Source organism: Neoarius graeffei, chromosome 14 (assembly GCF_027579695.1).
Source record: "Neoarius graeffei isolate fNeoGra1 chromosome 14, fNeoGra1.pri, whole genome shotgun sequence".
Taxonomy (NCBI): Eukaryota; Metazoa; Chordata; class Actinopteri; order Siluriformes; family Ariidae; genus Neoarius; species Neoarius graeffei.
In genome coordinates this window covers 44,673,360-44,701,291 of record NC_083582.1, presented here as the reverse complement: position 1 = coordinate 44,701,291, position 27,932 = coordinate 44,673,360, and the positions used below count along the sequence as shown (strand labels likewise).

The window sequence follows — 27,932 nt, the reverse complement described above, 5'->3', positions numbered from 1 at the left end:
AGTGCGAATGGTTGTGTCCAGGCAAGCCTATTTTTAGCAATTCAAAATGGATAGTGTTGTTAGAAAGCTTTATTTTTAATTTAAGCGTGCAGTGGGGCACATCAGGGCACTTGCCATGATCGGCGAATGGCGGTGGGGTTTTTTTTGGGGGGGGGGAGTTGCTTGAGTTTAAAGGCCAATTTATGCTGACCATGCAGTCCTCGCAGATGGCGTCTGCGTAGCCCCCCCCCTTCGCAGATGCTCTGCGCGCACCTCCCAAAAATTGTGACCACCGCAGAAGCCTCGCAGACAGCGTCGCAGACAAGAGGGCTCTGATTGGTCCACTCTACATCCACTGTACACGAACTTCCGCTTCCCTACTTTCCTGGTTTGGTTTGTTTTCACGACCGCCGTTTTTAAAAACACGAGCGAAGATGGAGCAGCACGAAGAGCGGTTGATCGAGGAAGTGAGGAAGTACGTACATCTATACGACTCCAGTTCTAGTCATTATAAGTAACCGGAGGATAAACACTCCACTAACCACACCCACCAACTACTCCTAGCGATTTCGCGACTTCGCGCCCCCTTGCGTTGTGGCGGTGAATAACATCGCACACGCCTATTACTCCCCGCTCAACGATAAATTACAACTGTCTGCGAAAAGCTATCTGTGAAAGCCTTGTCGCAAGAGCATGCAGAGGCCCTAAGTGATATGAACTTAGTGGGTGGGTTTAACAGAAGGGATCTGCAGTGGAGGTATTATAAACCTCACTGATGGAATAATAGAGGCTTGAGAGTCATTTAACTAAGGTTGCATTCACTGTAGTGGGTGTCCCCCCCCCCCCCCCCCTTTTTTTTTTCTCCTCTCCCCCTTCCAAGTTGTAAATTTGACACTGTATCACAGAGACTCACAGCCAAAACTCTAATGCCGTTCTTTATTTTTGCAGTCATGGGTACAATACCAATGAAAAGTTTGGACACACATTCTAATTAGATTTTTTTTCTTTATTTTTATTATTTAAGACACTTCATGTCTTTCTTTAAAGTAATGATGGACGTCGTTTCTCTACTTAGCTGATCGGTTCTTGATATAACTGGGATTAGTACAGTTGTGGATTAGGAGTATTTACTGTTTTATCTCAAATGCATTAAGAAGGCAAGAAATTGCACTCATTAACCTTTGACAAGGCACACCTGTTAACTGAAAAGCATTCCAGGTGACTACCTCATGAAGCTGGTTAAGATAATGAAGCATATTTTTGTTTTTTAACACTTAATTCCGTAAATGTTTCATATGTTATTTCATAGTTTTGATGTCTATGTAAAAATCTACAAAATAGTCAAAATACAGAAAAACCTCTGAATGAGTAGGTGGTCCAAACTTTTAACTGGTACTGTATGTATGTCTACTCTGAATGTGATTGTAGTGTGAAAATTCTAGAAATGTTGCTGATTGCTCAAAACCTGGTACACCTCAAGGCTTGAGGGAAGTATGTGCACCTAATGTGCACATGTCTCACCATTAATCCTGTCTGGTAGGTGCTACAGGGTTGGGTGTACCCGTCTGGATTAGATATGATTAAACTAGGTAATGGAGAACTTCATGTCCTGTGAGGAATAAAACATGATTGGACTGTTATTGGAAAATCGATGATGGCATGGTGGATTCCCACACCGAACACATCCCAAAATGGTTTATTTGTCTTTTATCCAGATCTGTTTGTCAATAAATGTATTAGTGAATGATGCATCATATCCTTTAAGAGTTTAGTGTTACATATTCTGGAACGTTTGTAAAATGCATTAGTTCCTGTTATCACTTGAGCAGTTATAAACAGTTGTTCCCTATCAGTGTTTCCCCTAGAAAATGTTTGAAGGTGCGGTGGCAAGACCTGCGCTCAGATGTCCCACCCCAGTACGAGGATAAAAACAGCCAACAGCACAGAAGGCTATACATAGATTAATCCATCGGTCATGACTTTAGCCCACAACATGGCAGCACATAACTGTGCAGAATAAAATACTAAAACAGCCAACAGTACACAACAAAAGCACCTCGGTAGTAGGCTAACTCAACTTAAACAACTTGCTTGTATCAGTACCAGTGCAGTATAGAAACATTGAAAACAGAGGAAGCAGTGCACTCGGCGGTGCTAATAGAAGTAACCAATGACTTACGCTTAAAACTTCCCAAAGGCCTGCCTGCGTCTGTCATTGGCCTGCACGAACTCCTTTGCGATGGCTGTCATGTCAGTTTGTTCCAGAATGTCACGGTGAATATGGCAGTTCATCAAGTCATTCAGTCTTTTTTGTGTCATTGTGGATCGGAGGTATGATTTCAGTCGACGAAGTGTGGAAAACGAACGCTCTGCTGATGCCGAGGGCACGAAGGCCAAAAGCCAGGGCACCGAGGCCATAAAATAAAACAATGATTTTAAGTTCATGTCTATAATGAATTTAATTTAAGGACTAATGACTCTTCTGAGGAAGATTGGAGTCTCAGTCAAAACTATCAAGCAGGTAAAGAAACATCTACAATATTATGTCTGAAGATAAGAAAATATTGAACACATCTAAACTTATCAATCCATCACTCACTTCAAAAATTGTAAAACTTATTAAACCTATATCCTCCCATAATTTTTGTTCAATTGACACCAAATGTGCAAGAGCATCTTCAGACTGTACTACTATGCAGATTTTTGATTAATCAAAACTGAGCCTGGAGTACATCAAAATGTTTGACTGTAAATGGAACATATACTAGCATGCAGGCTACTGATTAACCCATAAGAGCCCAGACCGATTTCTCAATCAAGGAAAATTATTGAGGAAATAAAATGAACTACAACCCCGATTCCAAAAAAGTTGGGACAAAGTACAAATTGTAAATAAAAATGGAATGCAATGATGTGGAAGTTTCAAAATTCCATATTTTATTCAGAATAGAACATAGATGATGTATCAAATGTTTAAACTGAGAAAATGTATTATTTAAAGAGAAAAATTAGGTGATTTTTAAATTTCATGACAACAACACATCTCAAAAAAGTTGGGACAAGGCCATGTTTACCACTGTGAGACATCCCCTTTTCTCTTTACAACAGTCTGTAAACGTCTGGGGACTGAGGAGACAAGTTGCTCAAGTTTAGGGATAGGAATGTTAACCCATTCTTGTCTAATGTAGGATTCTAGTTGCTCAACTGTCTTAGGTCTTTTTTGTCGTATCTTCCGTTTTATGATGCGCCAAATGTTTTCTATGGGTGAAGGATCTGGACTGCAGGCTGGCCAGTTCAGTACCCGGACCCTTCTTCTACGCAGCCATGATGCTGTAATTGATGCAGTATGTGGTTTGGCATTGTCATGTTGGAAAATGCAAGGTCTTCCCTGAAAGAGACGTCATCTGGACAGGAACATATGTTGCTCTAGAACCTGGATATACCTTTCAGCATTGATGGTGTCTTTCCAGATGTGTAAGTTGCCCATGCCACACGCACTAATGCAACCCCATACCATCAGAGATGCAGGCTTCTGAACTGAGCGCTGATAACAACTTGGGTCGTCCTTCTCCTCTTTAGTCCGAATGACATGGCGTCCCTGATTTCCATAAAGAACTTCACATTTTGATTCGTCTGACCACAGAACAGTTTTCCACTTTGCCACAGTCCATTTTAAATGAGCCTTGGCCCAGAGAAGACGTCTGCGCTTCTGGATCATGTTTAGATACGGCTTCTTCTTTGAACTATAGAGTTTTAGCTGGCAACGGCGGACGGCACGGTGAACTGTGTTCACAGATAATGTTCTCTGGAAATATTCCTGAGCCCATTTTGTGATTTCCAATACAGAAGCATGCCTGTATGTGATGCAGTGCCGTCTAAGGGCCCGAAGATCACGGGCACCCAGTATGGTTGTGGCAGCGGGGGCGTGGTCAAGCGCCGGTCTGTGACAGGAGGGCGGAGTCAGGGAAGGTAAGTGGCAGAATCACGTCACCTGAGAGCAATTAACCTGTTTGTGTGTCTTCCCAGTGACGGCGCCCTATATCAGGAGGGAGAGCGAGAGCAGATGGAGCTCAACCCTGAACCAGACGCCGGTTGTGTGTGTCTGTGAACATTATTGTTAGACTGAAAAGTGTGGCAATAAAGCCAATTTATAAAACCTGATCTCTGTCCTGCCGTCCTCTGTGCTCCACCCACACGTAGGGTCGCTTACAGTGGTGCCGAAACCCGGGAAAGTGGAGCACCAAACCAGCAGCCCCATGGAATCCTCCCCGTTCGCCGATCTGGTCCACGCCCTCGCCACGGCTCAGCAAAGCCAGCACCAGGCACTCGTCACGCTCCGAAAGGAGCAGGAGCAGCGCTTCGAAGCCCTGGTGCTGGCCCAGCAGGAAGATCGCGAGGCGTTCCGGCATCTCCTCGCGTCGGCGGGGTCCACCAGCGCTCCGGCCGCGGGCCCGTCTCCCCTCATTGTCACCAAGATGGGCCCGCAGGACGACCCCGAGGCGTTCATCACGTTGTTTGAACAGGTCGCCGAAGCCTCGGGGTGGCCGATGGAGCAGCACGCGGCGCACCTCCTCCCCCTGCTCACGGGAGAGGCACAGCTGGCCGCGCTACAGCTCCCCGCCGACCGCCGGCTGGCCTACGCGGACCTCTGCCGGGCCGTCCTCCAGCGCGTGGGGCGCACACCGGAGCAACAGCGCCAGCGCTTCCGCGCGCTGCGACTGGAGGAAGTCGGCCGGCCGTTCGCGTTCGGCCAGCAGCTCCGGGACGCCTGCTGGCGGTGGCTGAGGGCCAACGATCGCGACGCCGAGGGAATCGTCGACCAGGTGGTACTGGAACAGTTCATCGCCCGCTTACCAGCCGGAACCGCAGAGTGGGTCCAGTGCCACCGCCCGGCGTCGCTGGATCAGGCAATCGAGCTGGCGGAGGATCATCTGGCGGCTGTCCCGGCGGCAGGACAGCAGATGGCATCTTCTCTTCTCTCCTCTTCTCTCTCTCTCTCTCTCTCCCCCTCCTCCTGTGTCCTGTCCTCGCCCCATTCCCCCTCCGCGGAGGCGGGGGCCGGCACCCCCCCAGCCGGCCCGCCGCACCCGCGGTGCCCTCCCGTTTCTCCCTTCTGTGTCTGTCTCTCCCCCACCTCAGGTGAGTGAACCCCAGATCACCGGTGCAGAGGGAAAGCCCGGGCCGGTTTGCTGGCGCTGCGGGGAGCCGGGCCACCTTCAACAGCAGTGCACGGCAATGGAAGTGGGCGCGGTGGTTCGGATCCCCGACGCGCCAGAGGCCGCCCTCGATCGGGCCGGAGCGTATCGCATACCGGTGAGTATCCAAGGGGCTACATATCAGGCGTTGGTGGATTCTGGTTGTAATCAGACCTCAATTCGCCAAAGCCTGGTTCAAAACGAGGCATTGGGGGGAGCACAAGGGGTGAAGGTGTTATGTGTGCACGGGGATGTTCACAGCTACCCTTTGGTGTCGGTCCACATTATTTTCAGAGGGGAAAAATTTATAGTAAAGGCGGCGGTTAATCCTCGCCTTACCCACTCTCTAATTTTGGGGACTGATTGGCCGGGATTTCGGGGTTTAATGACACGCCTAGTCGAGAGTGGGTCCTGCCATTTGACAGGGGGAGGTCCCGGTGTCGCTTTGGCGGGAGCAGCTGTCACAGAGCCGTCTACGTCATCTCCGCGTCAGAGTGAGGAGCCGCCGGCTCCTCCTCTCTCTATTGGGGAATCCCTCGCGGATTTCCCATTAGAGCAGTCGCGAGACGAGACTCTGCGGCATGCGTTTGACCAAGTGAGAGTAATCGATGGTCAAACGCTCCAGCCGAACGCCACCCCGTCCTTCCCCTACTTCGCGATTATGAAGGATAGATTATACCGAGTGACGCAGGACACTCAAACTAAAGAGCGCGTCACACAGCTTTTAATTCCGAAGAGCCGCCGGGAATTGGTATTCCAGGCGGCTCACTTTAATCCCATGGCCGGACACTTGGGGCAGGATAAAACACTAGCCCGAATAATGGCCCGGTTCTATTGGCCGGGGATTCGCGGCGATGTCCGTAGGTGGTGTACGGCATGCCGCGAATGCCAGTTAGTAAACCCAGCGGCCATTCCAAAAGCGCCTTTGCGCCCTCTACCGTTAATCGAGACCCCGTTTGAAAGAATTGGGATGGATCTCGTCGGGCCATTAGATCGGTCAGCACGAGGGTACCGCTTTATATTAGTTCTGGTGGACTATGCAACGCGATACCCGGAAGCAGTGCCTCTGCGCAATATCTCAGCACGCAGTATTGCAGAGGCACTCTTCCGCGTCATCTCCCGAGTTGGAATCCCGAAAGAGATTCTGACTGATCAAGGCACTACGTTTATGTCACGAACACTGCGCGAACTGTATGGGTTATTGGGGATTAAGCCGATCCGCACCAGCGTGTATCACCCACAAACGGACGGTTTAGTGGAACGATTCAACCGCACCCTCAAAAATATTATTAAAAAATTCGTAAGTGAGGACGCACGTAACTGGGATAAGTGGCTCGAACCCTTGCTGTTCTCAGTGCGAGAGGTCCCCCAAGCCTCCACGGGGTTCCCCCCGTTTGAATTATTATATGGGCGTAAGCCGCGCGGCATCCTGGACGTGCTGCGGGAAAATTGGGAGGAGGGACCTTCACAAAGTAAGAACGAAATTCAGTACGTTATGGACCTGCGCGCAAAACTCCACACGCTCACCCACCTAACTCAGGAGAATTTGCGGCAGGCCCAGGAACGGCAAGCCCGCCTGTACAACAAGGGTACGCGCCTTAGAGAGTTCACTCCGGGAGATAAGGTACTCATACTGTTGCCCACGTCGAGCTCCAAATTGATCGCCAAGTGGCAAGGACCCTTTGAGGTCACACGGCGAGTCGGGGACGTCGACTATGAGGTGAGGTGAACGGACAGGGGTGGGGCGCTACAGATTTACCACCTCAACCTGCTTAAACTCTGGAACGAGGAGGTCCCCGTGGCGTTGGTGTCGGTAGTTCCAGAGAAGGCGGAGCTGGGGCCGGAGGTTCAAAAAGGGACATTGGCATCACGTACCTCTCCGGTCCCCTGTGGAGACCACCTCTCCCCGACCCAACTCACGGAGGTCGCCCAGTTGCAGACCGAGTTTTTTCGGATGTGTTCTTGCCCCTGCCCGGTCGCACTAACCTCATAGAGCACCACATAGAGACGCCCCCGGGGGTGGTAGTGCGTAGCCGCCCTTACAGGCTACCCGAACACAAAAAAAAGGTGGTTCGGGAAGAACTTCAGACCATGCTCGAAATGGGCATCGTCGAGGAGTCCTACAGTGACTGGAGCAGCCCGGTGGTCTTGGTACTCAAGGCCGACGGGTCGGTCCGGTTCTGTGTGGACTATAGAAAAGTCAACGCGGTGTCTAAATTCGATGCGTACCCAATGCCTCGTATTGATGAGTTGCTCGATCGACTCGGCACTGCTCGCTTTTATTCGACACTGGATTTGACGAAGGGATATTGGCAGATCCCCTTGACTCCACTATCCCGAGAAAAAACGGCCTTTTCCACACCGTTTGGTTTACACCAATTCATCACCCTTCCGTTTGGGCTGTTTGGGGCCCCCGCAACGTTTCAGCGGCTGATGGACAGAGTCCTCCGCCCTCACGCCACATATGCGGCAGCATATTTAGATGACATAATCATCTATAGCAATGACTGGCAGCGGCACCTCGAACATCTGAGGGCCGTCCTTAGGTCGCTGAGGCGAGCGGGGCTCACAGCCAACCCAAAGAAGTGTGCGATTGGGCGGGTGGAAGTACGGTATCTGGGCTTCCACTTGGGCAACGGGCAGGTGTGTCCCCAAATTAATAAGACGGCAGCAATTGCGGCCTGCCCGAGGCCCAAGACCAAAAAGGGGGTGAGACAGTTCCTGGGGCTGGCTGGCTATTATCGCAGGTTTATACCTAATTATTCGGATGTCACCAGCCCGCTGACTGATCTCACTAAAAAGGGGGCACCAGATCCGGTCCAGTGGACGGAGCAGTGCCAGCGGGCTTTCTCAGAGGTAAAGGCTGCACTGTGTGGGGGGCCACTTCTACACTCCCCTGACTTTTCTCTCCCTTTTATGTTGCAGACCGATGCGTCGGACAGAGGGCTGGGGGCGGTTTTGTCCCAGGAGGTGGAGGGAGAGGACCGCCCTGTCCTGTATATCAGCAGGAAGCTGTCGGTGTGTGAGGGGCGCTACAGCACCATAGAGAAAGAGTGTCTGGCCATCAAGTGGGCGGTTCTCGCCCTCTGGTACTACCTGCTGGGGCGCCCTTTCACCCTCTGTTCGGACCACGCGCCCCTCCAGTGGCTCCACCGCATGAAAGATGCCAACGCGCGGATCACCCGTTGGTATCTGGCGCTCCAACCCTTTAATTTCAAGGTGGTCCACAGGCCGGGGGCGCAGATGGTCGTGGCGGACTTCCTCTCCCGTCAAGGGGGGGGGGGAGTCGGCTGCAGGCCGGACGGCCGCCCGGCCTGAGTCAGGCGGTGGGGGTATGTGGCAGCGGGGGCGTGGTCAAGCGCCGGTCTGTGACAGGAGGGCGGAGTCAGGGAAGGTAAGTGGCAGAATCACGTCACCTGAGAGCAATTAACCTGTTTGTGTGTCTTCCCAGTGACGGCGCCCTATATCAGGAGGGAGAGCGAGAGCAGATGGAGCTCAACCCTGAACCAGACGCCGGTTGTGTGTGTCTGTGAACATTATTGTTAGACTGAAAAGTGTGGCAATAAAGCCAATTTATAAAACCTGATCTCTGTCCTGCCGTCCTCTGTGCTCCACCCACACGTAGGGTCGCTTACAATGGTTTTCCGGCCTTGACCCTTACACACAGAGATTCTTCCAGATTCTCTGAATCTTTTGATGATATTATGCACTGTAGATGATGATATGTTCAAACTCTTTGCAATTTTACACTGTCGAACTCCTTTCTGATATTGCTCCACTATTTGTCGGCGCAGAATTGGGGGGATTGGTGATCCTCTTCCCATCTTTACTTCTGAGAGCCGCTGCCACTCCAAGATGCTCTTTTTATACCCAGTCATGTTAATGACCTATTGCCAATTGACCTAATGAGTTGCAATTTGGTCCTCCAGCTGTTCCTTTTTTGTACCTTTAACTTTTCCAGCCTCTTATTGCCCCTGTCCCAACTTTTTTGAGATGTGTTGCTATCATGAAATTTCAAATGAGCCAATATTTGGCATGAAATTTCAAAATGTCTCACTTTCGACATTTGATATGTTGTCTATGTTCTATTGTGAATACAATATCAGTTTTTGAGATTTGTAAATTATTGCATTCCGTTTTTATTTACAATTTGTACTTTGTCCCAACTTTTTTGGAATCGGGGTTGTAAATAGACGACAAAGAAAACATTTCTGACCTTTTATTTTTTAAAATAGCACTTTTCATGTCTCAAGATCTGAAATATTAAATTGCAAATTTGTAGAACGCTGCAACACTATTACACTGTTAACCCGAAAGTTCATTCTATGCAAACAGTTTGAGTAAATACCACTTTTAAAGATTAGTTTTATTGCATTACTTAAACAGTATGAGTATATGAAGAGTATATGAGACAGTCATTGGGTGCACTCATTTTTGTAATTTAAACAAACTTACACTATCATGTTTTACCTCAGGCCACAGTGCTGCCCTGTTGTGATTGGCTCGAAACTCAAGACAAGTTGAGTTGACGGCTACAGAGGAAGTTGCGCCATTTTCTAATTTACACAGAGCAATTTAAGGTCTTTGCACTTTTGACAGCAAGCTAATTAGCATGTTAGCGGCTACAGTCGAGTCGGTACTCAGCACGTTAAAAGTGGGTCAACGTTGTAACGACATAACGCTACTGTACAAGCAATGCTTATTTAACGGTAACAAACTTAAGCCCTATATGTTGAAATTCCTCTCTTATTCGTTCGTTAATTTATCACACCGTCTTACCTCAGTCAACTTCTTCCCTCCTTCTGTGAAAATTCAACGTCTCAGACGCGGACACAAGTGGGCGGGGGATGCGTTTGATCCAAGTCTCCTGATTGACTGGTGATAGATTGGTGGGCGGGGGATGCGTTTGATTAAGTCTCCTGATTGGCTGGTGATAGATTGGTGTCATTATAGCGTCGGAGCGGTTCATGCCAGGCTCGAGTCCGCTCAACGTCAAAAAATATTGGTTTAGCCTATTTTTTTAAATAGGACTGCCTAGGGGTGCTACGGAATTCCTGAAGGTGAGGCGGCAAAAATCAAGGTGCGGCGGCCCGCCGCATCCAATTGTACATAGCGGAAACCCTGCCTGTGGTGGCGCATAGAAGCCACACTTCCCAATTAAGGCAGCACTAGCAAATGCAATAAATAATGTTAACAATGCCTTGAATCAGTAATAAAATCTGAAAATATAGCTATCTGAATAGTTAAATTGTCAGTAAATTTAAGTTCAACTTGGTCAGCCCATGAAGCACTGAAGGGTCTGTTTTTCACTCCATATTAAATAAATTTGTTCTTACAAAAAGCATAACAGTTTTTATATATAATATACAGGGATGAGAGTTTTCCGCTTTTCGGCGGATTTCCGCTTTTTCTGAGTAAAAATCGACCTTTTTATATTATGCCAAATCCGTTGAGATATATATTTTTTTCATTTATTGAGGGGGGTTGGGGTATGTTCCTTCGTGATACTCAAGCGTAATTCATTCCTACGACGATGTTGCATGTTTACATTTTTGCCATCTTTAGTCTCACTAAGTCTCGTGGTAGAATACGTGTTATCTACAATGTAATTGGCCAGAACATCGATGGCGAGAGCATGATAGCCAATCATAACAGTTCTTACAAAAGTACCCACATCCGTTCTATTTTATCGAAACTTGCAACTTGCACATGTTCATCGTTGCTGCTCTTCAAAAATACGTTTCTCTTTCGTATCGGCTTTTTTTAAAGTTTATCCCATAAACTTAGCATTCGTTTGATTTAATACATTGAACATGTATATGATAGTCAGTAAACCTGAATTAATGCTGACAGTTTTGAAAACTTAAATATTTCAAAATACTTTTTGAAGAAATCGTATGCAACTAATGAGGACATAGGGAGAAAAGGTCAGTCACCCTAAGAAATTTTATTTAATATATGAACATTTTGATAATTAATAGAACTTAAGTTTAATGTGAATTTAGTTTGTCATTTTTGTTGATCATGAATTATAACCATACCCTTGAATGTAGAATGTGATTTTATTTTGAATTCAAACAATACTCCTATTGATTTGAAACATTTTCATGTAAATATATAAAAAAGACAACATATTTTTTTATCTACTACAGCTCAGATTGCAGGAAAAGTGGTTTGTAAGGCCTTATTTTTCAAAATTTTCCTGGGGGGTTATCCCTCCCAGGACCCCCCCCCCCCCCCCCCCCAAGTTGGCTTCGTTTTCTGCTTTTTTGACCACCACCCACTCTCATCCCTGAATATAGAAACACACACACATACAGTGTCCTTGCAAAAGTATTCATCCCCCTTGTGTTTGTCTTGTTTTGTCGCATTACAAGCTGGAATTAAAATGGATTTTTGGGGGGTTAGCACCATTTGATTTACACAACATATCTACCACTTTTTTTTTTTTTAATATATAAATATTGTGACACAAGCAGTACTTAAGATGAATAAACAGAAATCTGGAGTGTGCATAGGTATTCACCCCCTTTCATATGAAACCCCTAAATAAGAGCTGGTCCAACCAATTCACTTCATAAGCCACATAATTGGTTGATTAAGATCCACCTGTGTGCAAAGTGTCACATGATCTGTCACATGATGTCTGTATAAATCAACCTGTTCTGGAAGGACCCTGACTCTGCAACACTATGAAGCGAGCAACATGAAAACCAAGGAACCTCTGAACAGGTCAGAGACACAGTTGTGAAGAAGTATAGATCAGGGTTGAGTTATTAAAAAAAAAATCCCAAACTTTGAATATCTCAGGGAGCACCATTAAATCCATTACAGCAAAATGGAAAGAATATGGCACCACTACAAACCTGACGAGAGAAGGCTGCCCACCAAAACTCACAGACCAGGCAAGGGGGGCATTAATCAGACAAAGACACCAAAGATAACAATAAAGGAGCTGCAAAGATCCACAGTGGAGATGGGAGTATCTGTCCAAAAGGACCACTTTAAGCTACACAATCCACAGAGTGTGGCTTTATGGAAGAGTGGGCAGAAAAAAAAAAGTCATTGCTTAAGAAAACATGTTTGGAATTTGCCCAACAGCATGTGGCAGACTCCCAAACACATGGAAGAAGATTCTCTGGGCAAATGAGGCAAAAATTGATCTTTTTGGCCATCATAGGAAACACCATGTGTGGCACAAACCCAACACCCTGAGAACACCATTCTTCCAGTGAAGCATGGTGGTGGCAGCATCATGCTGTGGGGATATTTTTCATCTGCAGGGACAGGAAAGCTGGTCAGGACTGAAGGAAAGATGGATGACACTAAATGCAGGGCAGTTCTGGAGGAAAGCCTGTTTGAGTCAGCCAGAGGTTTGAGACTGGGACGAAGGTTCATGTTCCAGCAGGACAATGACCCTAAACATACTGCTAAAGCTACACTGGAGTGGTTTAAACGTCTTGAAATTACCTAGTCAAAGCCCAGACCTCAATCCAATTGAGAATCTGTGGCATAACTTGAAGATTGCTGTACACCAACACAACCCATCTAACTTGAAGGAGTTGGAGCAGTTTTGCCTTGTGGAATGGGTAAAAATCCCAGTGGCTAGATCTCATCTCATCATCTCTAGCCGCTTTATCCTTCTACAGGGTCGCAGGCAAGCTGGAGCCTATCCCAGCTGACTACGGGCGAAAGGCGGGGTACACCCTGGACAAGTCGCCAGGTCATCACAGGGCTGACACATAGACACAGACAACCATTCACACTCACATTCACACCTACGGTCAATTTAGAGTCACCAGTTAACCTAACCTGCATGTCTTTGGACTGTGGGGGAAACCGGAGCACCCGGAGGAAACCTACGCGGACACGGGGAGAACATGCAAACTCCGCACAGAAAGGCCCTCGCCGGCCCCGGGGCTCGAACCCAGGACCTTCTTGCTGTGAGGCGACAGCGCTAACCACTACACCACCGTGCCGCCCCAGTGGCTAGATGTGCTAAGCTAATAGAGACATACCCCAAGAGACTTGCAGCTGTAATTGCAGGAAAAGGTGGTTCTACAAAGTATTGATTTTGGGAGGTTGAATACTTATGCACACTCCAGATTTCTGTTTTTTTCATCTTAATTATCGTTTGTGTCCCAATAAAACAACAGTTTTCACCTTTAAAGTTGTAGGCATGTTGTGTAAATCAAATGATGTTAACCCTCCAAAAAAAGATTCCAGCTTGGAATGTGACAAAACAGGACAAACATCAAGGGGGATGAATACTTGTGTGTGTGTGTGTGTGTGTATCAGTTTTTAAATTACACATTTAAATTTTTTTAATTATTTGTCTATCAGTGAAGTTGCTCTGAATTAGCTATGACTGTAAAAATGATAACGTATTAGAATTAGAGCATTCATATAAACTTGTGATTTTCCATGCAGCCAGCATTACTGTTAGCTAGTTGTTATAGAAGATGTAAAAATTTTCTGATCAAAGAGATTTGCAGTGCTTTGGTACAAGTGCATGTAAAGTCACTTTGAAATAATGTAATGTCCTTTCTGCATTGTGACAATAATACATATCCTGTGTCTTTCTCAGTTTGGGAGGGGGAACGTTTCTCGGCTTGTGCTGTCTGCTGACCGGCTGCGAGACATTTGAGGAGGCTTTAGAAATGGCGGCAAAAGGGGATAGTACAAACGTCGACAAACTAGTAAAGGACATTTATGGTGGTGATTATGAGCGCTTTGGTCTTCAGGGGTCTGCTGTAGCATCCAGGTACCAAATGATCTTTTTTCCTCACTCATGATGTTATTGCAGCAATATAATGCTTTGTCTTTCTAGGAGCCATGGATCATCTTTATGGTAGAGCTTTTCTTTTGTCTTGTAGTTTTGGTCACATGATGAGCAAGGAGAGACGTGATAGCATCAGCAAAGAAGACTTAGCCAGAGCTACTCTCGTCACCATAACAAACAACATCGGTTCCATTGCCCGAATGTGTGCTGTGAATGAGGTATGACCAGTTTTTGTATGTTTTCGTAACTTGACATCACTGTGAATCATATTATATTATGACGTTGAGGAATCACGTGGGGAAGACCTGGGAAATGGCAGCACTTTAGACATGCTCCTGACCCCCGCCGACAATTACTTACAATTAAGTTTTATCAGTTCTCTGTAAACTTGTTTGTCACAAATAGTTGATATTGTTGCTCAGCCATAAGAACAAATAAAGTAGTATAGGTTTGAACTCAACTATGAACCAGACAAAACGAAGTGTACAAACTCATCTGAAGACTACAGCCACTATGGAAGCTAACCGTGCTAGCCCAGAAGCAAGCCAGATGAACAGTATTGAGGACCTCTTTGCAGAAATTTCAGAGATCGTTCACCACTCCATTCAGAGTGAAGCCAATGTGTCGATAATTAAGCCAGACATAACAGAGCTGAAGACCACAGTAAATACCATACAGACACGGATGGAAGAGGTGGAAAGTTGCATTGCTGAGGTAGAGAATAGCACCGCTTACGTGGCTAATGAAAACAAGAAACTGCCGCAACAAGTGGAACAACTGTGGAGCCGCATTGAAGACTAGGAAAATTGAAACAGACGTAATAACGTCCGACTGGTTGTACTGAAAGAAGGAAAGGAAGCAGGGAGTACAATGAATGCATGGATTAAAGTTTTCTGTCGCTACGACAGATTTCCGTCAACTGGGAGCGCTAAAGGTCAATAATGAGAGTGATGCAGATCTGAGGGAAATAAAGGGGGGGTAGGCCCATAGGTCTGACACCGATGTGATTTAGAACTTCACCAAGCTGCTGTGATTGCCTGTTGTTGAACCCTTTCTTGTGCTATGTTTGAGTATATGTAAAGGAATAAGTTGTTGTGCTAAATATAGGCATAAATAAATATAGCCTCCGCTACTGTCTAGTCCCGGGGAGGCTCGGCGTAGGCCACTGATGAAACTATTTGGCTGTCCTACTACTAGGCAACTAGGTTACTTGTCTACTACTAATACTAGGCCTTTTGTTGTAGTAGTAATAATGATATTTGCCTATTGAAAGGTGATCAGGTGAAAAGTTGAAGCCGCAGCAAGACCTTTGCTATTAAGCGTTTTGTAGGCTTCGGCAGACAACGTTCTGGAAAGGCTGTGTTTTTCTTTGGTTTGATTAGCCTACGATTTAATCTTTAAACATTATGGTTTCAGCAGTTCGCTTAAACATTGGAGGCTGCAGAGTCGGGCTGCAAGATTTCCCGACACTTGTTTAAGATGCCAAACTTCATAGTAAGGAGAAAATAATTCCACAGTGTTTACTGCCTCGTCAGTCTCAAAAATTAATAGTGAAGGAGCAACGCGAATTAAGTCCCAAAAAAACATCTCGTAGGCCTATATTTTACAATTTCAAAAAAGTCCGGAATTGGAAGTCGGTCAGTGGAGTGTAATGAAGTGTCTCATTCACTAAGCACAAAAGGTCAGAAAACAATGGAGAAAACAGCTATTGCTTAAATAGGCTACGAATGTTTTACATTAGTAATTTAATGTATGTGACAAATTCATTGATTAAATAGATAAAGAAGCCAATACTCCAAAGCTCAAAATTCAGGAAAGTGGCTCTGGTGTCAAGTGCACAAGAACAGTTATTTGAAAGTTAACCTAATGAATTTGTGCGTGCGCGTGCGATTTCATGAAGAACTGGGACAATTGGCATTCGGTGAAAGATTCACACCTATGACTCATTACATTCGCGCGCGCCCTCTTGCCCACTGTTGCTTCGTTTTCCCGATTTACACGAGTGTCTGAAGATGGAGTTTTCAGAAATCTCCACTCTGCCCCAAGTTTGTGAAAGTAGCTGTTTTCAGTGACTGAAACCTCCGTATAGGTGTGAATGAGCGGTGCAACCGAATAAATAAATATGCGTCTTTTTTATCCGGCTACATGTAGGCTATCACTGCGCAAAGCCTCTAATGTTGAAATGGTAGTAATATTTGTTAAAATAATAGTAGGCTAATCTCCACATTAATCGGTAAAATGGCACAAGGGATGTGATGGGGGGATGGCCGTTTTATAAGGGGAATGATTTGAGATTTTTATTTCAGAAGGGGGATGCCTCCCCCTACATCCCCCCCCCCCCCCCCCCCAACTCGAGTACTGCATATAAGGCCACCGGATATAGGCCCTTCGATTTCCATCACTAGAGCGCGTCAAATTACTTTCGGTTTTGCCAGCATAAACGCGCTTCTTTTAAATGAAGGCACAGATGTGTCAGACGTCGACAAAACGGTAAAGAATAAGTGGAGATGGGCTTGGCTAAATGAAATGGGTGATGATGGCAAGTCATTTAGTTCATGGTGCAAAAAGATGAAAATGGCAGGTGTGTGCTTTTGTGTAGTTTGCCATTAAAAAAAAAAGTCTATGGAAGCAATGGCAAAAAACTAGATGCCTTTGGCTTCACTGCGAAGAAGCAGAAAAAGTGAACTTTCACTTTACTTTTCTTGCAAGTTCTTTCTGTTCCACTCTTCTGAAAGCATGGTTCAAGTTCGACTGCACTTGCACTTTTCTCTTAACCACTGTTGTGCATTACTAAAGTATTGTTGAAATAAATTTGCACTTTGCGCTGAAAACTTGATGTTTCATCATGAATAGCCAGTAATGACAATGGTAAAGTCTTGCCTTAGCTTTAGTCATTGTTAAAATTATGTAAATGTACTATAAGTAGGGGCCGAGGGGATAATGGACAACACGGTGTTTAAGATTTGACGCATCGCTGATGTGGTAGGGGCCAACGACATGGAGCTTTTTTTTTTCAGTCAGATGATTTTTTTTTTTTTTTTTGCTTTAATCCATGTGAATGACTACGTAAAGAAAATACTGTCTGAGGCTCTAGGGCTACAGGGGGACAAGTACGAGATTGAGAGGTGTCATAAAAGCTGGGGGCCGCGACCTGATGACAGCCAACCGCCCTGTGTGATACTGGTGAAGTTTCTGTGTTACACAGCCCAGCAGAAAGTGCTGGCAGCAGCGAAAAAAAGAGGGGAATATGGTGGGAAGACTGCACTCTTTCTACAAGGACATGACCAAAGAGCGTGCCGACCAACGTAGACTGTTTTCGCCAATAATGAAAACTTTGTGGGCATGCTAGGTGAAACACATGCTAGCACACCCAGCCAACCTAAGATTCACGTGGAGGGGGGAAAAGATGAAGTTTCACTGATCCAAAGAGGGCTGAAGATTTTGTTTGGAAGAATATCCAAACTACAGATAATTGAAGAAGGATTGAATGGCATGTAAAGGAGAGGGGAGCTTTATTTCGGAAGGTACGGCGGGGATGGAGTTGTTGAGGTGCTGCCACAACTGGACGGCCGGGGAAGAGTAAAGGTAGCCTTCTATAGGACTCACACGGACTGCAGTCAGACTAAGCCAGAGAGGCTTACTACGCTGCTATGTTGGGTCTGGTAACGGTGTTTTTTGAGTTACTGCTGTCCTTATTTGTTGAAAAGTGTTTTGTTCTGAGTCACTGGTTCATTTTTTTGTTTTCATTTTCATGTTGGCAGGAATAGGGCATTGGCAGGTTGTACTAAATTAGATACAGTGAAGGCATACAAGTATACATTTCTCAACGATAATGGGTAATGGGTTCATTAATGTAGTAACATGGACTATTAATGGCTGTAGTACACCAGTTAAACGGAAAAAAGTCCTTACTTATCGCAAATCTAAAAACACAGATGTTGCATTCATTCAAGAAACGCGTTTTTAAAAATGAAGAGGAAGCCCTAAAAATGAAACGTGACTGGGTTGGAAAGATCTTTCATAACTCAATATCCAGTAAGAGCTGTGAAGTGATTATTCTTGTCAGCAAGAATCTTAATTTTGTACTGTTAAAACAACTTAAAGATGCTCGTGGACACGTTATATGCATAGAGGCACTTATTAATGAAGTTAAAGTCGCACTTTGTAATATATATGCCCCAAACAGAGAGGACCCAACCTTTTTCCATGAAGTCAACAAAATGTTGGGGAATGTGGATCATCAAATTTATTCTAGGGGGAGATTTAAATCAAACACTGGATGATTACATAGATCACAGCAAAGTTAGGACCGGTCCAATCCCCAGAGACAGAACAGAATTTGTCTTAATAGATATTTGGAGACTTACAAATCCCAAGGAAAGGGAATACACATTCTATTCCTACTCCCCACAGAACCTATTCACAGACTTATTTTTGATTTCTGGCTTGATAGTTGGCTGGGTCACAGATTGCAACATAGGAGTTATAAGCAATAACGGATCATACACTGGTGGAATTACATAGATTTACATGTGGACAAATGTAAAGCGGGAAGATGGAGATTGAATACAAGTATACTACAAGATGAGCAGTTCACTCCAAGACTGGGCGAGGACATGAAATCATTTTTAAACCTAAATATTGGAACAGCAGATAGATTAGCTACTGTTTGGGATGCACTTAAAGTATTTGTAAGAGGAAAATTCATAGCTTATGGTTCATGGAAGGAAAAAAAAAGCAAAGAAAAATTTACAACTACTGGAAAAGGAAATGGCTATGTTGGAGAAACAATTGGCAGACCAATTTGATGAGTAAATTTAGGAAAATTTGTCAACTAAAATTTGAATTACATGAAATATATAATAAAAAGGCAGAATATTCACTATTTAGACTCAAAACTAATTTTGATGTTGAATCGGGATCCAACCAACTCTATACCAGTGTTGTTAGAAGCTATTGAATCGTATTCCAAAGTATCTGGTTACTGTGTTAATTGGCATAAATCAGAAGCTATGCCGGTGTCTCAAAATTGTTCCCCAAATTTCTGTCCATAAATTTAAATGGTTTCCAAAAGGCATTGAATATTTAGGGATAGAATTGAACCCAGAGATAGAAGAAATAATTGATACTAATATAGAAACATTATTAAACAAAATAAAAGATAACTGGAGCAGATTACACTTGACTTTATGGGGGGAAGGTAAACATAATTAAGATGGTAATTGCTCCACAAATTATTTAACAGGAATGATACCTATATCCATCCCACAACAATTATTGCTAAGATATAACAAAATGATAAAAACACTTTCTTTGGGATGGGAGAAAATCTAGAATACATATGGACAAACTTTGTCAGCCTAAAAAGATCGGAAGGTTAGCGTTGCCAAACATAAGATATTATAGCTTTTCTTTTGAGATGGCAAAGTTCGCTAGACACTGGGTTGGAGCAAACAAGGATCAGGATTAGATCCTGACTGAACAGGAACTTGCATCTCCTTTTAAACCTATCGAATCTCTTTCACAGATATTAGAAAAGGAGAAAAACAATAATGGAAAGAACCCTATTCTAATACACTCTAAAACAGTCTGGCAAGAAATACATAAAATACGTAAGATCTCCCATAATATTCAAAAATGTGCATCTATATGGCACAATCCTAAAATAAAAAATAGGCAGACAGACAATATATTGGGCTTAATGGCTTAAAAAAGGTAAATGATCTATTCGAAGAGGGTAAATTCGTTTCTTATGGCAGAATTTGAGAATTTTAATTAGAAGGTCGAGGCCACTTTTGGAAATACTTACAGATTAGACACTGTGTAAACGGCAGAGTTCTTTTTTTCATCAAGATAAAAATGTAGTAGAGTATTACAGAGTTGCCAACAATATTTCACAAGGCATCTAAGTGGTATGAGATGTCCATGGACAAGTAATAATGGTTGTGTTAATCTGCGGATGATCTGGGGAAAAGAACTGTCTTGTGCACTGGAGGAAAAGACATGGGAGGGGATCCTTTCCAACACTGAGGAATATATCAGAGAAGCAAATTTATTCAGTATAAAAATAATACATAGATACTATTACACTCCAACTAGGCTCCATATAATGGGCCTGGATGAAGATCTTCGCTGGAAATGTAGGAAAGAGTGTGGCACACACATACATGCATTATGGGAATGTCTCAGAGTCTCCCCACTGTGGAGGAATGTTCTGGAGTACATGAGTAGATGGTTGGAATGTGAACTGCCTAGATCACCAGGACTGCGTCTCCTTGGGGACAAGGCTGCAGTGCCATACTTAAGCAAATCTGTGTTTTAGAATATTGAAAACTGACCTAATAATCTGTGCTTGAGTGATTTCTAAGGCGTTGGAGGGAGCCCCAAACTCCTGCACTGAATATGTGGAGGGTTCTAACGATGGAAGCTGTGGCATGTGAAAAGATGCTGGGAAGACTGAACTGGAAAAATGACATTGTTCATGAACAGTGGGAAAGCTTCAGTAGATATATGTCTGGAGAGAGCAACTCAAACATGTAAGGACACGTAGCAGTAATAGAGGCCATGTATTAATGCCCAGCATTTCTCTGACATTAAGCAGCTGCCATTCTTATATTATAATTGTCAATATCTATTTGAATACTTGTCTGGATGTTTGTTTGTTGTGTGATTGTCATATTCTCATGAAAATTTAATAAAAATTTAAATAAAAAAATTATCACGTTGCACTCAGCCTGTTGTAACTCAAAGTACGGAGTTGTTTTTATTATTTTACTTTTAGCTCCTGCTCAATGCTACAGTCTCTATATTGAAATGAGACGCATAAAACTCTCATCCATATACACCCAAAAGTAAGCATGTTAAGCCTGTGGGAAGCTGATACTGTTTGCTTTCAGCTTCTTTACAGTGTTGCCTTGTGGAATGGAGATCAAGCAGCATTGTACAGGGCTATCAAAGCGCACAGAACAACACATTCCCACCATGCTACTCGCCTTACTGGTTGTTTGTGCATGTTTAGTCATTAGAAAATAAAGTAGTGTAGCTCTGAAATAAAGAAATGTGATAGGAGCTTAGTTGGTGGGTTTAACAGAAGGGATTTGCAATGGAGGTATTATAAACCCCACTATTGGGACAATGGAGGCTGAATAGAGTCCTTTAACACAAGTTGCGTTCACTTATTTTTATTTATTTTTTTAATAAATGCTACACTGCATCACAGCCGCTTGCAGTCAAAACTTTTAAATTGCATGTTCAGATTAACTTTTTTTAAATAAAGTACCAGTCAAAAGTTTGGATATAAAAGTTTGGTTTATTAATCAAGACTGTAATAAGTCCCTGATGTGGGTGGAATATAGAAGCACGGCAGGCGAGAGATGACGTTCACACACACTTTTCAGCTTTAATGTTTGTTTTAGACACACACACACACACACACACACACACAGAGTTGTGTTCTGGTCTGGGAGTTCTCTTCTCTCTGCTCTGTCCCTCCTTTTCTATGTTCCACCATCACTGCAACAAACACACTCACACACACATTAATTGGTCACTCGCCTTTCCTGACCCCGCACTCCATTCGCAAACTGACACTTGGTCACACCCCCACTGCCACAAAGACACTTCATGTCTTAAAGTAATGATGGACTCATTTCACTTTACTTAGTTGAGCAGTTTCTTGACATAATATAGATTACTACAGTTGTGGAATAGGGCTATTTATTGTATCTTTTTACTATTTACTGTTTGATCTCAAATGCATTTAAGGAGGCAAGAAATTGCACTAATTAACTTTTGACGAGACACCTGTTAATTGAAAAGCATTCCAGGTGACTACCTCATGAAGCTAGTTAAGATGGTGCCAATCGTGTACAAAGCATCATCAAGGTAAACGGTAGCTACTTTGAAGAATCTAAAGTATGAAGCGTTTTGTTTTTTAGACACACTTTTTTTTTTTTTTTTTTACCATGTAATTCTATATATCTTCCATATGTTATTTCATAACTTTGATGCCTTCAGTATTGTTCTACAATGTAGAATATGGTCAAAATACAGAAACGCCTAGTTGGTGTATCCAAACTTTTGAGTGGCACTGTATTTATTTTCTCTTCTGTAATTGTGTACTCTATCACAGGCAGTATTTGGAAATGTACAGGAATTCCCAGGAGGTCCCAGCAGGGGGCGTATTCAGGCTGAAAATTGACGTGGCACTGTTTACACTTCAGCCCTTGGTTAGCAATAGGTCGTGTTTATAGTCAATAAAGTTGTTATAAAATTAACAATTTTATATTGTCAATTTAAGACAAAAGGGCGTGGACAGGTCTATATACTGCTTTTTGTAGGCTAATAAACTTTATGTTAAATACAAACACTGGGCCTAATAGAAACCACGTTTTATACTAGACTTTCATGCTAGGTGAATACAAGCTATTGGAAATAAATTGAACTACTGTGTCCTTACGCGATCACATGAGAATAATGGAGACATACATAGATAATCAGCGTGGTTTGATAAGAGTAAAGCACATTCTGATAACTGTATATAGACAGCTTATTTAGACTAAACTAGATCTTCCTTGGTGGCACGATGGTGTAGTGGCTAGCACTGTCGCCTCACAACAAGAAGGTTCTGGGTTCAAGCCCAATGGCTGATAGGGGCCTTTCTGTGTGGCGTTTGCATGTTCTCCCCGTGTCTGCGTGGGTTTCCTGTGGGTGCTCCGGTTTCCCCCACAGTCCAAAGACATGCAGGTTAGGCTAATTGGTGGCTCTAAATTGACCGTAGGTGTGAATGCGAGTGTGAATGGTTGTCTTGATGTGTCAGCCCTGCAATGATTTGGCGACTTGTCCAGGGTGTACCCTGCCTCTCGCCTATAGTCAGCTGGGAGTCAGCTTGCCTGTGACCCTGCACAGGATAAGCGGTTATGGATGGCTGGATAGCTCTTCCTCTTCAAATAAGGGGTGATCCCTGATTTGGCTAAATAAGCCAGACAAGGGTCTGGAAATATGATGAAAGTTTTGGGGTCAAGGATAAATTTATTCTTAAAATGAATAGACATAGACTACAATATGTAGTTTTCATAGCCCAGAGTTGCAGTAATTTAACAGGTTTGTTTGTTTGTTTGTTTTAGAAAATTGAAAGAGTTGTATTTGTTGGGAATTTCCTGCGAATCAACACAGTTTCAACAAAGCTGCTCGCTTATGCCATGGACTTTTGGTCAAAAGGACAGTTGAAAGCCCTGTTTTTGGAACATGAAGTAAGTCTCTGACTTAAACTAATGTGTATAATATTTAGAAAGATATAGTGTGCTTGCTTTGAGTTGTTGCTGAGTAGTGACTTTAACTGACCTGTTCTGTACATAACAGAGAAGTGTTGAGCACACTTGAAAAGGTTGTTGTAAACTTGCTAACAGATTATTCTCCTGTGTGTGTAGGGTTATTTTGGGGCTGTTGGTGCCTTCCTAGAGCTACTGAAGATGACTGATGACCTCTGAGGCATTTAAGAACTCGTGAATTTTCTAACCAGAAGCTGCTGTAAGATGACAAGGAAAGCCTCCTCCTATAACCAGGAAAAGCCAAGTCAGCTATCTAAGTTGATGCCTGTATAATTCCCTGTTTGAAAGCTTAACACAAGCCTAATCTAGATACCTATATTGGGTTTGGAGAGTATTGTGTATATTTGCCACTAAAGAACGGTACAGTCTGCTGTAAAATAAAATGACAGTGGTTATGTCAATAGACAGTACCCAATAAGCCAAAATCTGCTGATGTTTAGACTGATGCTGAGAACTTCTGCAAAATCCTTGTTGTGTTGTATGTTTTAATTATGGAGTAGAACATGACTTAATAGAAGAAATAGATTCAAAGCGATGTACTTTGTTTTCTCCTCCTTGTCTTAAGTCATGGTTCTATTATATTATAGTCTTCTTAACCTTGTCTAAAATGCATCAGTGAGATTTTGGCTAACTTTTCTGGTTTTAAAGGTCCAATAAGTAAGATTTTGCCATTAACACTTAATGGTAGATAATATAACAGAATATTAAGGAAAATGTGGCTATCACTTCATTGTCATAGGGCTGATGGCTGTAGTAAGAAGTGACTTATGATCTGGAGAGTTGACTCCCTTTTCCCTTCATACTGACCACACTGAATTACATCCAGTTCACATGTTGCAAAAAAAAAAAGTGTGACCAACCACGATTAACAGTCAGTAATATGCAATGTACAGCAAAGCTGATAATTCCCAGATTAAGATGTGAGCATTAGCGTGAATGTGCTCCGTAAACTAAAACACTGTGGTCCAGCATTAGTGTACAAAGGACACCTAGACCTGATCATGAGGACAGATTTGAGCATATTACTTATTGGACTTTGACATTTATATTTAAAAAGTTGTACAGTTTAAATCGGTTCAGAAAATCCATAGGATCGCTTAGCAGTATTAGCCAAATCAAATCCACCTGAAGATATAGAAGCTATACATTTTGGGACCAAGATTTTTAGTGTTTACTAATCAGATTTTTTTTGATTTGTTAGATGAGTGGTTGATGCTGATTCATTCAACGGTAACAGTATGCTTTAGTTTTATCCCATAGTCTGAGTGATGGATTGTTCACAGAATGACTACTCCACTCATATGACCATGATTCTTTTTACATTTGAGGTGTACTTACACTGTAATAGATGTTGGTTTTGTTTTGGGTTTTTTTGTCTCTATTTAAACCATATTTTTGCAGATTGTATAATTTTAGCTATAGTCATATTTCTGGCATTATATGATGGTATAATAGTTTCACTTGAAACTCCAAATTGAGCCTCTAAACATGTCTCCTGCCTTTTTTCCCGCCTTTCCAACAAATGCCTTCATTGACCTCTCTGTACTTTTCTCATTGACACACTGTATGTTTCTTTTTAAAGAATCCCTGTAATGTACCTTTAACATGAACCTGTAGCCTTCTCCAAAGCTCCATGCAGCAGTAAGAGCAGTGCTCTGTTTGAATGCGAGCTGTGAAACTTGTTCCTACAAGAAAGTGCCAGTATCAAGCAGATGATTTGATATCCTTTTGATGGAGCTGAGACTGTTGGGTTGGAAGAGGTCGGGGAAGTTAGATATTGAAAATCTTGGTAGTCTGGGAAATTGTCACGGTCACAAACACAGTACTCGTATTGGGGTGGTTTGTCCTTACCTTCCTCCACCTTGTGTACATGCATTTGCAAAGAACGTGACAAAATTTTAGTGGATGCAGCATATCAGCAATGCAATTCTGCTGACCAACTTTGTAGTATTTAAGGCATATATACAGAGTGTTAAGCTGATCGTGGTAAATAAAGTCAAATACTACTAATATTTTCATGTCATCTCAAATGTCTAGTATTCAGTCACCAGCTGTCAGCAGCCATATACCCATGTGTGTCTATTTAAAATGCCTCATGCTCAGTTGTAATTGAAGGCACATGGACTTTTAAGCTTCTGTATACATTGCAATGCCAATGGGAATCAAGCATTCCCTTTTATTGTGTAGAGATTTTAACCCATATGTGACGTTGGACCCATATGTGATTTCCTGTTTCTTTTACACATTTTTCTACTTCGTCCTCCCATTACCTCTTCTTAGTCCTCAGAATTGCCTTATGCTGTTGGTCGCCATTTTGACCTCCGAGTATTTGTGTATGCACGATGGCAGTCCAGCACGACACTTTTCCGTTTCAATCAAGTGTTACGGGGTGCCTTTTACTAATGGAGACCAGATTTTTATTTGTGTATTTTCTTTCTTCATCTAGACGTCATTCTAAAATATTATTGTAATGTGTTGAATTGGTCTGTTCATGTTTTTTTTTTTTTTTTTTTTTTTATTCAGTTAATTGAATCCATATGTTTAGTACACACTGTTCTAAGCTGTAAAACTACACCAGGGAGAATGAAACGTATACAAAGCAGTGTGCGACAAGTTGAGGCACTACAGTCTTTCCCATTAATGTTGAATATGTGCTTTGTTTGTCTGCTTAATGCATGAATAGTAGGACTCCTCAAGCATGTTATTTTTCTGTTTTCGTTATTTAATCCGAAGGATTATTCACACCAGCTTGTTTAGTCATACTTAATGCATTATCATCTCAAACCTTTAAAGTATTGACATGATTTAATAATAAAGTCCTTACAGAATCTGGTCTTATCTTTAATAGACCACTGTTTGTTTCCTTTCAGCAGTAATGAGTACATCATGTCTGATCGTGTACCACAATGTGCTTGGTCTCAGCTGTACGACGCACACCTTATCTGATAAAAGGCAGTATGTGTGTAATCGTCCTCTTCAGTGTTGTCACTCTGATCTGGCAGTGTGTACACTCTGTTTACATGTACTAGAGGGGGCCAGGACTTTTTTTTTCCCCCATGTGGAATGAACAGCTTATTCCAACCTGCTCTAAAAGTTCATGTTCTCACAAATCTCTTTTGATGTTTTTTTTCCATTCATTCTTCATATCTTCTCTGTTGTCAAAAGATCTTGTGAATACTTATTAAATGTGGTAAATGGGTGAAAAGTTCTTCTGCGTGTTCTCATTTAATGGCAGTGGTGTGTACATAAAGTTACACAATTTAAAAAAAAACAACAACGAATAACTACTGCTTATTAACATCTTCATAGTTTTATAGGGCCTGTGCTATGTTTGTCGCCTTGCTATAGGTATACACAGTGAATTATGCATTAGACAGAAACTGTCCAAGGTTGTATACACACTCTTAAAAAATGCTGGATTGTCAAGTCAAAGCATTTATTGTCATGTGTACTGATAAAATAAGTTTCCCTGTACAATGAAATTCTTCCTTTGCTGCCAACTGTGAATGCAGAGATTCAAAGTTACGGTTGTTAGGTTCAATCTCTGTTTAGTCTGCCCTTTTCCTGTTGGTCATTGGTTACAATCGTCCTGAAAAAGAGACAAATCAGACACGCGTATTTTGCTCAATCTGAAGTTTACTGATAAAAGCATGAGTATGTGTAGGACTCATCTCAAGCAATATGTTTACAAATGCATCTCACAACAGGAGATTAGGCTAGTCCACACCAGTTCCGTGATATGCAATGCATGTGAGAGACGGGGAGCACAAACCAGACAGTCAAGGCTTGTCGGTTATGGATAACTACAAGGGAATATTTATGATGTTGCAGATAATATCTCAGAAAACTAGAACATGATGACATTATTCTGACAGTTGTTTTTTGACCCAAACACTGGGGTGAGGCTGTTTGACTACAAACCCCATTTTCAGAAAAATTGAGATATTTTCCAAAATGCAATAACAACAAAAATCTGAGATTTGTTAATTCATGTGAACCTTTATATAACTCTCAAAAGTACAAAGAAAAGATTTTCAGTAATTTTACTGACCAACTTAATTGTATTTTGTAAATATGAATGAAGTTTGATGCCTGCAAAACACTCGAAAAAAGTTGGGACAGAGGCATTATTACCATTGTGTTCCATCACCTTTCCTTTTAATAACACTTTTTAATTGTATGGGATCTGAAGATACTAATTGTTGCAGTTTTGCAATTGGATTTTTTTTGTCAATTTTTGCTTGATACAAGACTTTAGCTGCTCAAAAGTCTGTGGTCGCCGGTGTCTGATTCTCCTCTTCATGATGCGCCATACATTCTCAATAGGAGACAGATCTGGACTGGCAGCAGGCCAGTCAAGCACATGCACTCTGTGTCTACGAAGCCACGCTGTTGTAGCCTGTGCAGAATGAGGCCTGGCATTGTCCTGCTCAAATAAGCATAGACTTCCCAGGAAGAGATGTCACCTTGATAAATATGTCTTGCTAATATCCCAGTATATGCCCCCAATATATCAATGGTACCTTCACACATGTGCAACTCACCCATGCCGTGGGCACTGATGCCCCCCATACCATCACAGATGCTGGCTTTTGCACATTTCTCTGATAACAAACTGGATGGCTGTGTTCACCTTTGGCATGGAGA

At 42.9% G+C, this 27,932-nt stretch overlaps 1 protein-coding gene across 2 annotated transcripts in view; it reads left to right on the top strand.

Moving 5' to 3' along the window:
• The window catches only part of LOC132898275 (pantothenate kinase 3-like), a 40,402-nt gene extending 13,912 nt beyond the window's left edge, over window positions 1-26,490 (top strand). The window contains exons 4-7 of one of the 2 annotated variants that reach the window (XR_009656475.1): window positions 13,762-13,938; window positions 14,051-14,174; window positions 20,325-20,492; window positions 23,082-23,169. Coding sequence is in view for 1 of the 2 variants with exons in the window: in XM_060939768.1 (XP_060795751.1) it covers window positions 13,762-13,938; window positions 14,051-14,174; window positions 23,082-23,207; window positions 23,385-23,444 (487 nt within the window). In the remaining variant the exon portion in view is untranslated. Of the gene's footprint in view, window positions 1-13,761; window positions 13,939-14,050; window positions 14,175-20,324; window positions 20,493-23,081; window positions 23,208-23,384 lie in introns of those variants that run through there. The other variant, XM_060939768.1, reaches the window with a different exon arrangement.
• Window positions 26,491-27,932: the final 1,442 nt, after the last annotated feature.